Genomic DNA, 16,736 nt, shown 5'->3' on the forward strand with positions numbered 1-16,736 from the left:
CAAGTCAAAAAACAAAAAAATTAAAAGAAAATGGATAGAAAAAAATTTAAAAAAAATAATAATAATAAAAAATCAAAAATAAATAAAAATAAATTATAATTAATTTCACAACCTTTGGGAGTGGTGGGAGACTGTAAGTTCGGGTATATATATGGGAGCTCCTAGCCATAAGAGCTATCATTGTGTTGCTGACTAGTTGGCAATGGGACCTGTCACTCTGCATGGTCATGGAGACCTCTGTCACACCAGATTAATGTGTCCTTGGTGGACCTGCTGGATCGGGATGTCCATGGGAGGCTCTGGATCAGCATGGCTGTGCTGCTCTGGATCAGGGTGGCATTGAAGATGGATATTTTCAGCAACTTCCACTTCGCCTCCTCCGTGCTGTGTTTGGACATTTAGCATAGGCATTTTCAATGACTCTGGCTCCTCCTGTCACATGGACCATGCTCACCAGTGTTCAGCATATCTGTGAGCAGAGTCGTCCACTCAGTGGTCTGTCGGTCAGTTCAGTCACTGTTCAGTCACTGAGTCACTGTTCAGCCACTGTTCAGTAACTGTTCAGTCACTGTTCAGTCACTGTTCAGTCACTGTTCAGCCACTGTTCAGTCACTGTTCAATCACTGTTCAGTCACTGTTCAGTCACTGTTCAGTCACTGTTCAGTCACTGTTCAGTAACTGTTCAGTAACTGTTCAGTCACTGTTCAGTCACTGTTTAGTCACTTCTGTCACTGTTCAGTCAGTGGCACGCAGAATGTACTTATAGCTAAACTATATCTAAGGAGATGGTAGGTAATAATTAAACAGTCTGGAATACAATTAGCTCTTTATTGATCAATCCAACAGCCATTTCATTGAAAAGTTTACTACAAACAGACATATCTCTGTTCCAAAATCCAAGTTGTTTATCATATTGAGTGTGCAGAAAAGTGATGTATCCATGATGTTTCTCCTTGGCCCATGTCAAGCAGATGATGTCCCAGGTAGTAGACTCCTTTTCCAGCACTAGTCCTTGGCAAGTCCTCTATGTTGTCTGATAGTCTTCAGATGATATTCAGTGATACCTCTAGAACACTGTTTCAGTTAGAGATAATACCCTGTCATTGTTGTTGAATCACCTCACAACCTCTTTCCTTCAGGTAATTGATGCTCCTTCGAGTCAAAAGTATAGGTGTAGTAGTATTTCTCACCACTACATCATCCTCCTCCTCCTCTTCCTCTTCCTCCTCCTCCTCTTCCTCTTCCTCCTCATCCTCTTCCTCTTCCACCTCTACCTCATTGTTCTCCTCCATATCAGTTTCCTCTTCCTCATCTTCTACATGATCCTCATCCTTCTTTAGATCAAATGGGGAGATTGATGGTAAATTTGTCTCACCATAGTCACCCCACTTTGAGAATAGGAGTACCATTCTCTCTATTGTCTCAGATACACAGTTGATCGACAAAATGTCTGTTCTCCACAGATGATTCCAGCATAATAAATCTAATCTGCTATGATGTATCCAATATATATCCATATTTGTACAGCATTATGATTTTGATTGTACCTCAATATATTACCTAGTGTCTAAGGTGTTGCTGTTCTCTGCTTTCTCAAGTAAAGACCTGTACCAACCTTTGGTTTCTGATGTCTCAAGTAAAGACCTTGACCTCCTTTTATTGATTTTTTTCATTGATGGTTTAATCTTTTGTTTCTTCCCCTTCTCAGCCACCCTGCTGACTTTCTTCAGTGATCTTTTCATACCCTCCCCAAATTTTGCCTTAGCCTTCATGATGTTGGTGACTGCTAGTGCTGCAGCTTTTTCCAACACCCCTGCATCTTCAGATCTCACTCTGTCCCAGGCTCTCTCTGCCAAGATGCTGTCTGCTACTGCTCTGCTTGCTGTATCACCACTCTTGGAATAGGCAATATCATGCTCCTTGCAAGCCTGATCAAATTTGTTGATTCCTGGATCACCTGGTGCTAATCACTTCTGAAGTTTTGTTTCTGGTCCACAGTACTGATAGCCAGGGATATGAAGTTCAACTGGTAGAATGTCGATTGCCTTATTAACTATTGTACCAGCAGCACCTTTGATAGCTGAGAGAACACCTCTTCCTCTATAGATCTTCTGACTTTTCTCTTTACGAAAAACATGCCTTGGAGCAATAGATCCTCTCCCAGTCACTTGTCTCTCAGAATGTCTTTGACTGCCATCTCTGCTATCATCCAAAAGACGTTTGATTGTATTCTTATACTTGGCTTTGTTGTAGTTAACAATCTCACCTCTTGGATCATTGTTCTGTCTGTACACACAGGTCCAGTTCAATATTTCTCCATAGGCCTGTCTGTCAGCGGATTCAACTAATGCACAATTTGGATTCTTCTTGAAAATCAACTCACAAAGTCCCAATGTAGCTGTGAAGGTCTTTTCTTCCTCATCTACAGGGTCAGTCAGCACAATTTCATCACCATTCTCTCCAAAAGTTAAATACTTATTGCCCAGGTAGTAAGCATTATCTCTCACTCTTGGCCCGAAAGTGTCATCAAAATTGTCATTGTCCTTGCTCAATGATCCTCTAATGTAATCAGCTACCTGTTTTCCAGCTAGATCAGTTTGATCAAGGATATTCTGAACTGTTGTACCGTGACTTTCATTCAATAATTGTTCAACATTCTTATCATCATCCTGTCCATCTCCAGACAGCTCCTCATCACTGCTATCATCATATCCTCTACTCATATTATACTCCTCACCCTCATCCCCTTCAAATGCCTGCTTTCCTGCTTTCCATAGTTGCCATCCAACTCCTGAGGTGCCTGCCATTGGACTTGAAACTTCTCCAGTTCCATATGATTCAAATGTTGGTGACTCTTCATCAATGCTGGAGAGTTGGAGCTTATGTTTTGCTTTACTTGCACCAGTAAGTCCACGCCTTGTATATGTGGCATGTTTTACAAATGGTGTTGTTGGTGGAGTAGGATATGTGTGGTGTGTTGATGCTGCTGAGGAAGGACGATGTTCTGATGATAACAACTCTTGCTTGGATTGTCTCTGCCTACCCTTCACATGCCTGGAGTGCATTTTTATTCTAGGCTTCAGATACCTGGGATGCTTCTTGGATGCTCTTGATGGAGGTAGTTGTGGTTGTTGAACTGGCATCTGTTGGAGAGTTTTGACTAGGTTGGCTAGTGGCTCACCTAGAGGTTTGAAGTGTTCCACATGTTTCTCTTCTGCAATCCGTCTACCCAGCATGGCTTCCTTATGCCTCCTTTTGATTTCACGCTTTAGCCTAGCAATCTCCAATATGGTAGGAGTGACCTCCTCCAATGTCGGCTTATGGTTCCTTTGCTTGATATACATACTGGTCAGTGTTTATCAGTATACTGAGGTCTGAGAGTTTGAGCTCAGCTATTTATACATTTTGGACCCATCCCAAGTGCTGAGTGCCACTGACTAAACAGTGACGGGAGTGACTAAACAGTGACTGAACAGTGACTGAACAGTGACTGAACAGTGGCTGAACAGTGACTGAACAGTGACTGAACAGTGACTGAACAGTTACTGAACAGTTACTGAACAGTGACTGAACAGTGACTGAACAGTGACTGAACAGTGGCTGAACAGTGACTCAGTGACTGAACAGTGACTCAGTGACTGAACTGACCGACAGACCACTGAGTGGACGACCCTGCCCACAGATATGCTGAACACTGGTGAGCACGGTCCATGTGACAGGAGGAGCCAGAGTCATTGAAAATGCCTATGCTAAATGTCCAAACACAGCACGGAGGAGGCGAAGTGGGAGTTGCTAGAAATATCCATCTTCAATGCCACCCTGATCCAGAGCAGCATGGCCATGCTGATCCAGAGCCTCCCATGGACATCCTGATCCAGCAGGTCCACCAAGGACACATTAATCTGGTGTGATAGAGGTCTCCATGACCATGCAGAGTGACAGGTCCTGCGTGACCATCCCAAGCCAGAGTCATGTGACAGGGGGATGTGGAGTGGGGTTGCCGAAACAGCCCTTGTTGAAAGCACAGCAAGGCAATCTCTCACCTATATGAAGAGCCACTGCCAAATTGAAGCCGTCCTGACCTCAGCCGGCAGGGATGAGGGGGTGACTGATCGATGGGTAACTGGGGTCAATTCACTGTATGGTGGAGGTGGGCTATCAGGGTGGGGTGGAGGAAGAGAAGGGTAGGAAGTTGATGTATTGCACTCTATATTGTCTGAAAACGACATACATGCCATTAGTATGGGTGGTTCTCTAATATGGTTGATGGTATGGGTGGTTCTCTAGTATGGGGGTTGGATTTTACAATGCTTTCCACCCATTCAACAAGAATAGTTTTATATAATAAGAAAAAAATGAATAGTATAAATCATTATTACTGAATTTCAAATCAATAATTCTAAAGAAAAAAAAAACTGGATAATGATGAGGAGACATCTTACTTAAAGTCCCCCACACAAAATATTCATCAAAATGGGTCTTTCAAAATTCTAAATAATATTTATTCTGTCTCTCTCTCTCTCTCAAACTGAATGATCATCATGATGTGTGAGGGAGGAGACATCTTAAAGTCCCCCACACAAAGTATTCATCAAAATGGATCTTTAAAAATAATAACCAACAATAATAATAAACAATATAGATTGTACTTACTTTGCTATTCACTAAAAACTGCACTGCACTGTAGCACACACTCAGGCCCGGCCCCAGGGGTGGGCGGACCGGGCGGCCGCACAGGGCGGCAGGTTTTGGGGGCGGCAAATTTAAAGGAACGGAAAATTTCAAAATACAAATAAATAATAAATTCATAATATCAAATGAAGACTTTTCTAAGATCAACAATGTCCCAGGAACGTCTGAGTGGTCTAGCGAACATAAAATAGTTCAGTCCTCAGATCTTGAAGAATTTGTGGAGGAATTTCCCCATGCAAAGGTCAGACGAGTTCTACTTAATTAAACAGGTGTGTTAAACAAACTTGTAGAAATTGTAGTTCTAATTACTTAGCAAGTTAAGTAGGCCTAATACTATGTTGCAGTCTACGTTTTAAGGCTGTGCAAACGCTAAAAATAAACTTCCTTGTACTGGTGATATTTTTCAAAGTTTTTCGATTTGTACCGGTATATATCAAAATGAAAAAGTTTTCTTAGGAAAACATTTTATTCCAATCATTTCTTTTTGAGATATGAACGCCTAAAGTTTAAATTTTTGGGACAGGACATTATTCAAATTCGGTACGAGATAAATTCTTCATGTTATTGATTGAATAAAATATAAAATTTTGAAACATTTTCTGAAAATATCAATTTTTGAAAAAGTTATTCAATTTACAAAAAAAAAAGACTCAACTAAACACTATTTTTGGTCATTTTTAGTAAATTGAATAACTTTCTCAAAAATTGATATTTTCAGAAAATTTTTGTTTTATTAAATCAAAAATACCATGAAAAATTATATCCTTTGAATTTTATGGATTCATCTCGTACCAAACTTGAAATGTTCTGTCCCAAAAATTTAAACTTTAAACGCTCATGTCTCAGAAAGTAATGATTGAAAACTTTTTCATTTTGATAGCTTGATCTTTAAGCAATCCTTGATCGTGTCCTTGCACGCCTCTCCACTAGGAAATACTGGAATGAAGTGCAACTAACGTGTGATTCTCATAGAACATAATCTCATGAGCTTATATCATTGTGCGAAATATCACTGTGACGTTATTTTTTTATTAAATCAAAAATACCATGAAAAATTATATCCTTTGAATTTTATGGATTCATCTCGTACCAAACTTGAAATGTTCTGTCCCAAAAATTTAAACTTTAAATGCTCATGTCTCAGAAAGTAATGATTGAAAACTTTTTCATTTTGATAGCTTGATCTTTAAGCAATCCTTGATCGTGTCCTCGCACGCCTCTCCACTAGGAAATACTGGAATGAAGTGCAACTAACGTGTGATTCTCATAGAACATAATCTCATGAGCTTATATCATTGTGCGAAATATCACTGTGACGACAATATAGATGGTGATGATGGTTGAAGCTAAAAATAAGGTGTTTTCCACAATACAATGAGCATTGTTGTCAAGTGTACCTGGAAATCTATTTGAGATTACCTAGGCTCTACCTAGTCTCAGATTTTAGAACACAAAATTACGCCAAGAGGGATTTTGAATTTCACATCTAGATTGTAATCGGGATATATTGTTGATCAAATGCTAAATATGATCAAAATTGATTTTTTTTTAATATCACTCATATTTGAAAAATCATAACTCAGTACTCATTGGAGATAGAGAGTTCCGAATGATCTCATTTAATTCAGAATTTAATGATTTTAAAAAAGGCAAGAGCAAATTTTTCTGTCTGATCACTGATTTTGCCGGAAATAGCTGAAAACTGGAAAATGAACCTAAAATACGAACTTCTTGAGCCACTCTGTATCAGCACAAGGGAATTTTACATGAAAAATTTGGTTCTGAACTTCTCTCATGTATCCAAATAAAATATTAAAAAATCATAACTATGATATAAATTGCAAGCAAACCCCCATTTTTATGTCTATATTGACTGGACTTTACTGTTCCCCAATATTTATATTTGTCAAATATTTGTTTAAATGTCAATAAATATTGTTAAACATAATTTTTTAGAGTTTACTGAGACTCTGTGGTGTCGCAACACAGCGGAGACACAATAGTAACGCTGGTTAAACACTGGGCGGTTTCTGCCACGGCGGCAAAACTGCCGTCGCCGCCTCGAAAAAAAGTCGAGCTTACACATTCAGCGGAAAAAATACTGCCAAACATCGAGCGGCAAAATTACCGCCATGTATGATCAGTAGCCAAAATAATTCTTGTAGTTCTTCATCGCAAATGTGTTATAACTTCTCTGTTCCATGAGTGTTCAGTTAATTGTATTTTGCACATTTTTCAAAAGTATATAATATTATTAAGTGTTTTACTTAAAATGGAAAGGCAACAACTTTTAACACTTTTGTTGTATTGTCGAAGGAAAAGAAGACATCAGAGGAATCGCCTTACTTGGATTAATTGAAATGAATGTTTTTATTAAATCGACAGCAATATACAACATATTACAGTTTTTTCCTTGTCTTCCAGAGTTTCAAAATTCCCCCTAATCTCCATACACACTTCCTTCCACGCATTTCTTGTTGCATCTAGATCCTTAAATATGTTGAGGGTTTTGTCCCACAAAACTGGCCTCTGTTCTACAAATGATATTAACAACTCATTGTCTATTAACTTACTCATTTTCTCACACTCGTCAACCACAAACACTTAAAACAAAAAATGAATGTTATAAACAACTTACAAACTTTACAACAAGACACAAATTAAAAGGCTGATTTTCAAAGACCTCTGACTTGTAGCAACTGGGAAAGACGACTGATCAGCGGCGACGGTAGACAACCGCCAAATGTGTTAACGCCCATTTGGTCACGTACGCCACTGCAAAGACAAGAGCGGCAAAAACACCGCCAGCCGCAGTGGCAGTAGACGGCTGCACAGCTGCCACCAACGGCAATATAGCAGCGCGGCGTTTCTGCCGCCCAGTCTGTAAGCTTCAATTCAAGTCCATAGACTACTGCTCGAACGGCGGCGATGGCGAAATTACCGCCCCGGCAGAAACCGCCTAATGTGTAACCGGCGTTAGGCTATCGTTCAAGGAGGGGTGGAACCCGGTATTAACAATTAAAGACGGGATACTTGTGGGGGGGGGGCGGCAGTTGCCGATCTCGCCCAGGGCGGCAAAGTCCCTAGGGCCGTGCCTGCACACACTAAAAAGAGCAACTCGTCTTCAACTAGTCAGCAACACAATGATAGATCTTATGGATAGGAGCTCCCATATAATACCTGAACAGTCTCCCACCACTCCCAAAGGTCGTGAAATTAATTCTAATCTATTTTTATTTATTTTTTATTTTTTATTGTTGTTTTTTTTTTAATTTAATTTTTTTTTTTTAACTTGGATGACCTTGAGGTTAGGTTTGATCATCTTGGGTGACCTTGAGGTTAGGTTTGGTCATCTTGGGTGACCTTGAGGTGAAGGAGGACTCTGGGACACTTGTGTCCCAGAGTCCTCCTTTTTATACTACTAATAATTATTATTTAACGAAAATCCGAAATAAATGCTGTAAATCACCCCGAAGACACCCCGAGATTATATAATAATAATTATATATCAATTAGCATTTGAATAGATGCATTCTCTATTTAATTCCATCTGTAACTGGTTAGCCGCTATGGCTTCATATAAAATGAGCGCTGCTATCCAGAGATTGTCAGTTTGGTGTAAGGGTAAGCATTCCTGACTAGCAATTGGGAGGTACCGGGTTCGATTCCCGGGCTGGCATCTAATTTTTGGATAGTAGTTCTCATCGAATTTCCATCTAGCTGTTAACAGCCTGTTGTCAATGTCAGCAGTAGAAGAAGTCTTCGGGGTGATTTACAGCATTTATTTAGGATTTTCGTTGAATAATAATTATATATTAATTAGCATTTGAATAAATGCATTCTCTATTTAATTCCATCTGTAAGTAGTTGCAAATATTTTGCCGCCAATTGTCATTATGTTATTCCCCTAAATTATTATCGTCTAAGAATGAGGCTTACAGTTCAATGAGCAAGGAAAGTTGTGTGAGTGTACCACACCAGTTTGAGTATGATGGATGATGGAGTGGAAAGTATAATATTAATTTTGATTGTAGTTGAGTGCGAACGTCGTGAAATTGTCAAAAACACTTATTTATAAGAATCATTTTTAAATACTAGTTTCAGATCTTCCACCATTATCAATCTCTACCGAACTGAAAACATCGAGCAGCAGAATATAATATACGTGGATAGAGTATAAAGTCATATGCTTGACCGCTGGTTGGCCAATGAAGATTGAGCTCTGTCATTGACCGAGACAAGACACGCCCACATTATACCAAATATGATAATGGAATTGTAATTCCATCAAATCAAGGAATACTACTTGGTAACTAACAAAACCAAATATAAAACATGACTGAGTCAGACATATTAGAAATAGAAGACACAGCAAAAACAATGGTGAAACATTCACAAAACGAATATCCAGTTTATTAGATTTAATATACAGTATCATACATTGCCATACGTGGAAAACTGTAGGCATGTCTTATTGTTTTGGCAAATAACAGAGTTCAACCTTGATTGATCACGTAACGGCCAATTAATTATAATAATGATTTCATCCACTCTGCTATATAGTCTGCTTCCCGTTGTTTGAGCTTTCAGTTTACTAGATATTGATAATGTTGTAACAATAGATAAGAGACTAGTATCTCTTATAGATACTAATAGCTCTTATCTCTATTATAGATAAGAAATTAGGAGCTCCTAATTGGTTCAATAAATCAGTCGGTTTGACAATATTTAAAGCCGTTTCAAATTATTTATTAATTAATTTGCAATTCCATTCGTTTACAATATTATTTACAACATGTAAAGAATTTCTGCATTGTCACAATTCTACATATATTCAATTATATAAATCACAAATTTATAAAATACATAATAAGACACTAGAGAAGTTTAGTAACTATTATAAGGCTACAAGTTTTTGATTTGAATCCAATCAAGCCTTGTGTCTAGATAGGTTGGAGTTGGATCCGAGGGAGGAAAGCGGTAAAAAATATGTATCCGTTCTCATTCAATATGTATATATCTACGATCTACGCTCACAACTACATAAAAAGGTTTCTATAAAATTATAAAAAATCTGGTGTAGTGCACTCACACAACTTTCCTTGCCGTTATAAAAATTGATCAACTGACGCTAGTGTTCCCGCGCATCTCAAATCTACTATTCAAAGATATGAGACAGCTGGTGATAGGACAATAGCGCTGCAGACACACGAAGTCTGCTATCTCTTCTTAGTGAATGATTTAATAGAATCAACAGTTTGCAATTGAATAATATTTTTTTCTCGAATTTCGAGCTTATTTTCAATTCTAGGGTGAAAATGCTACTGAGCATTAATTGTAGAGATTTTTATGCTCAATCTTTTCCACTTAAATTTTTTTGTTTGAATTGTATCTGAAGCCTGATAATTGAGAATCTAAAATCAAACTTTGCAGAGATGGTGCAGTGCTCCTGAATTTTTTACAGATATGAGACGTGTGGCAGTTGATAGAGCTTATCAATGACTTTTCTAGGTATGAATTTGATCAAAATCGTTGGAGCCGTTTTCGAGAAAATCACGAAAAACCCAGTTTTTGACAACATTTTCGCCGCCATCTTGAATTGTATTTGATCGAAAATGTTCGTGTCGGATCCTTATAGTGTAAGGACCTTAAGTTCTAAATTTCAAGTCATTCCGTTAATTGGGAGATGATATATCGTGTACACAGACGCACATACACTCATATACACACACACACACACATACAAACCAATACCCAAAAACCACTTTTTTGGACCCAGGGGAAACGTATAGAAATTTAGAAATCGGGGTACCTTAATTTTTTTTCGGAAAGCAATACTTTCCTTACCTTACCTTATATGGTAATAGGGCAAGGAAAGTAAAAACTCGTTGGATAGATTCTAAAACCATAGGGCCGGTTACCTAGCTTGGGATTTATAGATAAGCTCTAGACTTTAAACAGCTGAAGTCAGAAAATTGGCTTTCCAAAACGGGGCGTAGTCGCGGCGAATAGTTGCAGCAAAATAAATCTTTATTTTCTCATTTCTATAATTGGAAACGTTTTTCCTCGACGAAATTAAACATTCCTAAATAATTCAAAATAGCTGAAACTTTACACTATTTTCTGTTTATTTTTTGTTCAATTTTCTAGTTTTTTTAAATTTAATTTAAACGTGACTTTGACTATGACTATACGACTATGCCCCGTTTAGTTTCGGAAAGCCAATTTTCTGACTCGAACTGTTCAAAGTCTAGAACTTACCTGAATCCCGAGCTCGGAAACCGGTACCGGCACTTAGTAGTCATTTAAAACTACTAGTTATTCTATCTAAAATTCCCATGATTTAATGATTGTATCAACAGTTCAAAACAATCGAAAGAATCGATACGAAGATTCCTGTATAAAGCATCAGGAAAACAATTATTTCGAATTATGTACAAAAATCTTCCACTCAATAGTTCTTTACGTCATGAAATGAAGGTCTCACAATTACTGCATTATCTGCAATGGAAAAAGCTTTCATTGATAGTGATGAAAGCCTTGATATTGGTAGAGATTATCGCAATAGTATTTCAATTCACTTTTTACGGTCAAAACTTTATAGTTTTCAATTTCATCTGAATGTGAAATAAATGTCTCAATAATACTCGTCATTATTTTCAAAGGGAAAAGCGATTAATAGTGATAACAGCCTATACTTGATCTTGGAAAAGATTACCAATAGTATTCAATTGACTTTCAAAAGCCTATAAACGTTTTCAAGTAGACTGCTTATTGAACAAAAATCCAAATCGATATGCCATCGATGCATATTGATGCAAGATAAATAATAATATGTTGATCACTTTCACAATGAGTTAAGTGGAGATGATTAGACTCTGGAACTGATCAATAAACTCCACTCTCTCCAATATTTGACGATTGATTTGAGCAATGTTTTTTTTCTCTTTAGATGTGTGAATTTTTATGTGGGTCTATTTCAAGTCTTTGATGTGCGGAACCAAACCTTGCAAGATGTATGATACGAGTAGGCACCGTACGTAACACGACAAGCAATACTATAGGCTATATAGAGCATAGAAACGTTCAAAATTATTGTCAACACTATCCGAGAGAAAAAAGTCAACTTCAGGGAGCGTCTCCATATTTGTGGAGTAAAATTGGTCCCCATCTTAAATGTTTCAAATTATTTCCGTACATAGGTAAGTCAAATTCCATATTCCAGCCAATAAATTATTTTTAAGCCTAACGTGTTATTTACCAATCCATATTGTATATCGTAGATAGGTAAGTCAAACTGCATTTTAGGGTCGCTCTCTCCAAAAAAGTTTAAACTCTGAAATTAGCCAATAAACTCCAGTCCCTCCATATTTGACGAAGGATCTGAGGAATGTTTTTTTCTTCAGATAGGTAATTTTTATGTGGGCGTATTTCAAGTCTCTGATGTGCGGAACCATCAAAGCATAGAAAATTTATATCGAAAGAGGAAATTATAATATGATTATAGTTTATACTATATCAACTTACTTTTGAGAGCCCAGACTTGGTAGTTTTGTATGGCATCGGCGTAGCGACGACTGTGCTTGAGGCATGCCTCACTGTCAACATCGGAAGGCACATACAGCGACCTGCTCCGATCTCCGGCAAACAAGTCCATATAGCCATGGATGCCGAGCTCATTGAAACGCACTGGCAAATAGTCCCTGTTCAGCTCGTACAATCTTCTTAGATCAGTATCTGCGGAAAGAAATGATTAATCCATTCATCCATTGAAAATCGTTATTGACATTCCACATGGAAATTAATAGTCTATACACAAGTTGATAATTTTTTGTAGCAATGTCCCTCAGGCCATGTGCCAAAAAAAGAAAAAATGAACCAAAGAGGAGTGTGAAAACTCCTTATCAGGAAGCTGAATCAGACAATAACTTAATTTGTAAAGAGTATTTTTGAAAATCACATTGAAACTTATTCGTTTCGTATTAAAACACTCTCTCTTCTAACTACAAAGCTGAATAAGAAAATAAAAGAAAAATCGTCTGATAAAGTTTGCATTCCTTTTCAGTAGTTTACATTTTATTTTCACCTTGAAAAAAGGTTGATCTCTTCCCTCTTAATCTCATTAATACACTTTTCTAATGTGAAAATAAAATGTGAACTGAATAGGAGAACAAAATCTTTTGTACAGATCTGAATGAGATAATAAACTTGTTCAGACGAATTTTCCGTCAGGCAGGTACCCTACCTATTCATTTCCAGTTCAAAAACTCTTCTTAGATCGGTATCTACTGTGGGATAACTACAACTATACAACTATAGAGTGGAACTATACAACTATAGAGTGCAACTTATAAAAGGTACCTACCGTAGACGGTTTTTAATGAAATTAATCAAGTCAAATTGAAAATTAATGCTTGCTTTGAGGAATTCTCTTAACAAAATCAAAGTTAGTTAGATAAGCCAATGAAGTTAACAGAAGTTACTGAATTACCATTTCGATAACCTGTCCCTTACGGGACCAGGAGCAAGGCTTGAACACCAGAAAAAAAAACAGATTATTGGATGAGCTAGTTTATCTATATGGGAATATTCTTTGAACATTATTGAACCAGAGTTGAGAAAATGTCATGTGTCACAGAGTAACAAATTCACGTATCAAGTCGTATCATATTGAAATTATTGAAACTTGCTCGCATTAAGCTGCATGGGGAAACAACGCACTCTGCAAACAGTGATAAAAGTACCTACAATGTAAGGAATCTAAAATACATTGTATTCTACTCGTAGATTCCTTGCGGGTATAAGACTCTCTCCTTGGAATGTCACCTCTTGGAAGCATTATTTTGCACATGTCAACTATAAAATGGCAAGCTTTAATTTTATGTGAAGTGGCATGAATATTTTTTCATTAAAAACAGTCCACCTTCCGTCTGTCACTGTCACCCTCACAATGGTAGGGCACCAGTTTAGAACGCTTCGCGTTGAACCTTTTTGTCAAAAGATCTTCCACAATCTCTTTGGAGCTCATATTGAAATCAAATGAAATCAACTAAAATAAAACCCTTGATTCGTATGAACACGAAAAACTATTTTCAAAATTCAAATATTGTTCAAATCATTAATAATATTCAATATTTGAATTAGTTTTGAGATACAACCGAATCTTGATGAATGAGTAGTTGCTCATGCTATTTTAATACATTAATTCTTCCATTAAGTATTTCATAATAATGCAGGAAAAACTTCTATGTAACGTAGAAATCTAGGGAAAAAATTTTTAACACGAATTCTTAGAGACCTTTGGCCTTCGCCAAAGCTCGTTTTGATAGGACTGACAGTAAAAGTCCGGCTGTTCTGGTGAAAAGGATAGATATTGCTCTTGTTTTATAATACAGTTTTCCTGTCGCAGTTCGGGCAGTTTAAGGAGAATTGTATTATTGAATGAGACAGGATCTGAACCCATTTCACTAGTTCAGTTATTTTGATTTTTAAATAATAATTAACGTCGCGAATAATTATCATTGATTGCCAAGCAAGAAACCATCTTCGGAAAGGTAGGTGTTATCCTTGTTGAGTTTTCTTTTATTCATTTATTTTTCCACAAAAATTGATTTATAGCAGCAAGCGAATAGTCCTTAATATTCTAATGAAGCAATCTTGATTGTTTTAAATGTAAATATATGATAAATTTCATTAAATTTCATAGTAAACTGTTCACCTTTGATTTCATCTTTACACCCACCCAATCTGTTGGTTATAGTTTTTCAGTCTTTCTTTATATTACATAATAGAGTTTCGTTCTCCCATTACTTTATTCGCCTCCAATATTTGAAAAAGGATATTGTTCCTTGAATAGGAAGACGAATGTGATCTTAATAAAACTGAAAGACAGACTGAAACGCTTATAGTTCTCAAGCGGCCGACCTAAAATAGCAGTTTTCACCAAATAATTAAATGGTAACTCAACTCAGACGTGGTTAAAATTATTTCTCGTATACAGTAATACATTCATCTGATAGAAATAGATAATAACATAGGTACGGAACCGTATTCTACATTCAATATTGTATTTGCTCAATCAGAATAATCAGTAAACAGTGTTCGTATTATAGAGATCATGTAGCTATGAGAAACCTTCAAAGAAAATACTAAGAAATGCGATTTGGGTTTTCAATAGGTCCCACTCCTACACTCTCTTAATACAAATTTTTCTATAAAACTACTATATCCGATCCCTCAATCAAGATTAAATCGATCAAATCTTATTGAATCTCGACTTTATTTAAATAGAGAGTTTTAAATCAAGTTTTCTGTGTTGAGATTCAAATTTATTTATTCACCAAAGAAGATATTTATAAAATAATAGTGTAACAATAATATACCTAATGAATTAATATACTCCTTATATAATATATTAATATAGTATGGTCAGTCCGTGTGCAGGAAGGTGTCGAAATAAATCAGACAGTTTAAATACACTGGTTTAAATAAAAGGCAATTATGATACTTGAACATAGCTTGGAAATCAAAGTGAAATATGAGAAAATATATTCCAGTATAAAAATAGTATTGATAATATAATAAAATTCAGCTGAACGGCGCTTAAGGGTTTCACTTGGCAGTCATAGCTTTATTTCAATCTGTTTGGAAAAGTTAAGCAAATAAAAAATCATCATAATAAGGATGAATATGTGAGATAATATGTTGGCATTTTCAAGGGAAATATTTATCTATAAAGTGAATTTAGAAGTGCCTCCGAAGCCTCTGCCCCAATGGATGTAGAGTTGCCAGCCGCTCACTTTTAGTTGAGTTATTTTTGGTAAATTGAATAACTTTTTCAAAAATTGATATTTTCAGAAAACTTTTGTTTTACTAGATCAACAATACCATGAAGGATCCATCCTCCATTCTCATGGATTTATCTCTTACCGAATTTGAAATGTTCTGTCCCGAAAATTCAAAACTTCAGGCGCTCATATCTCAAAAAGTAATGATCGAAAAAAAATGTTTTCCTGAGAAAACTTTTTCATTTTGATAGCTTGATGATATACAAATCGAAAAACTTTGAAAAATATAACGAGTAGAAAGTTTATTTTTAGCCTTTGCACAGCCTTAAGCTTGAAGACGACAACGCTACACCCCTCCAAGCGCTAACGTTACTGTACTCGTTTCACTCCTCAAATTTCGTATAATTGTTTCAATACAAATAAATATTAAATATCAAATGAAAATAACTAGTGACCCCCTGGGTTGGAGAATTCGCTCATGAACTGTTATATTGTAATATTTGAAACCCGCAACTTTCAAATAGGCCTACAGAGTTGGTGAAATTTATGAAAACAGCTAGGCTAAATATTAATTTTACAAGAATAATTTGACAGTAGGTTTTATTGGGAATCCTATTTGAAATGAAAAATTAAAAACTCTGTTGCTCCAACATCTTTGACCCTTGAATATGATTTTGATACAGAGTTCCAAGAGAAAATATAATAACCTATAATATTTGGACAATTTAAAACTAAATTAGGAAATTGAAGAAGTTTTAGGCAATAGCCTGTTTTTTCTTTTCCGATTCTTGTATTTTTTTTTTGCTAACCTTATAAATAAATAAATAAATAAATAAATAAAATGAATGGTAAAAACCGCACATTGATAAATCTCAACCCAGTTTGTTGATGTAAGAATTGTCAATTATATTGCGTTTATATTAACCAGCTGAAATCATGGGTCAGCGCATGAAGCGCTGTATGATAGCTCTCAAATAGCCTCATCTGATGTTATGAATAAATGGAAAAACTGTTGAAATTGCCTTCAAAGAATTCTTTGACTAAATGATAAATCAAAACACATTTTTTTCTTATGCACTTTCAATGTTATCTATTATATATCCTGAAAAAGGACAAAGGAGTGAGTCAATTTCGTTGTCCAACAAACTTGGGCAAACACGTGAAATGGTTCGAAGAATACGTGTTCAAAATTTGAAGCTGACTGATCAATTCTTTCTAAATTAATTTATTGTAGAACATACAGATGGATAACGACCG

At 36.3% G+C, this 16,736-nt stretch overlaps 1 protein-coding gene across 1 annotated transcript in view; it reads right to left on the reverse strand.

Moving 5' to 3' along the window:
- LOC111049914 (nose resistant to fluoxetine protein 6-like) overlaps positions 1–16,736 on the reverse strand; it is a 46,255-nt gene that overhangs the window by 28,512 nt on the left and 1,007 nt on the right. The window contains exon 2 of the mRNA XM_039439027.1: positions 12,220–12,429. Coding sequence (XP_039294961.1) covers positions 12,220–12,429 — 210 coding nt within the window. The remainder of the gene's footprint in view (positions 1–12,219; positions 12,430–16,736) is intronic.

This window comes from Nilaparvata lugens, chromosome 12 (genome assembly GCF_014356525.2).
Source record: "Nilaparvata lugens isolate BPH chromosome 12, ASM1435652v1, whole genome shotgun sequence".
Classification (NCBI taxonomy): domain Eukaryota; kingdom Metazoa; phylum Arthropoda; class Insecta; order Hemiptera; family Delphacidae; genus Nilaparvata; species Nilaparvata lugens.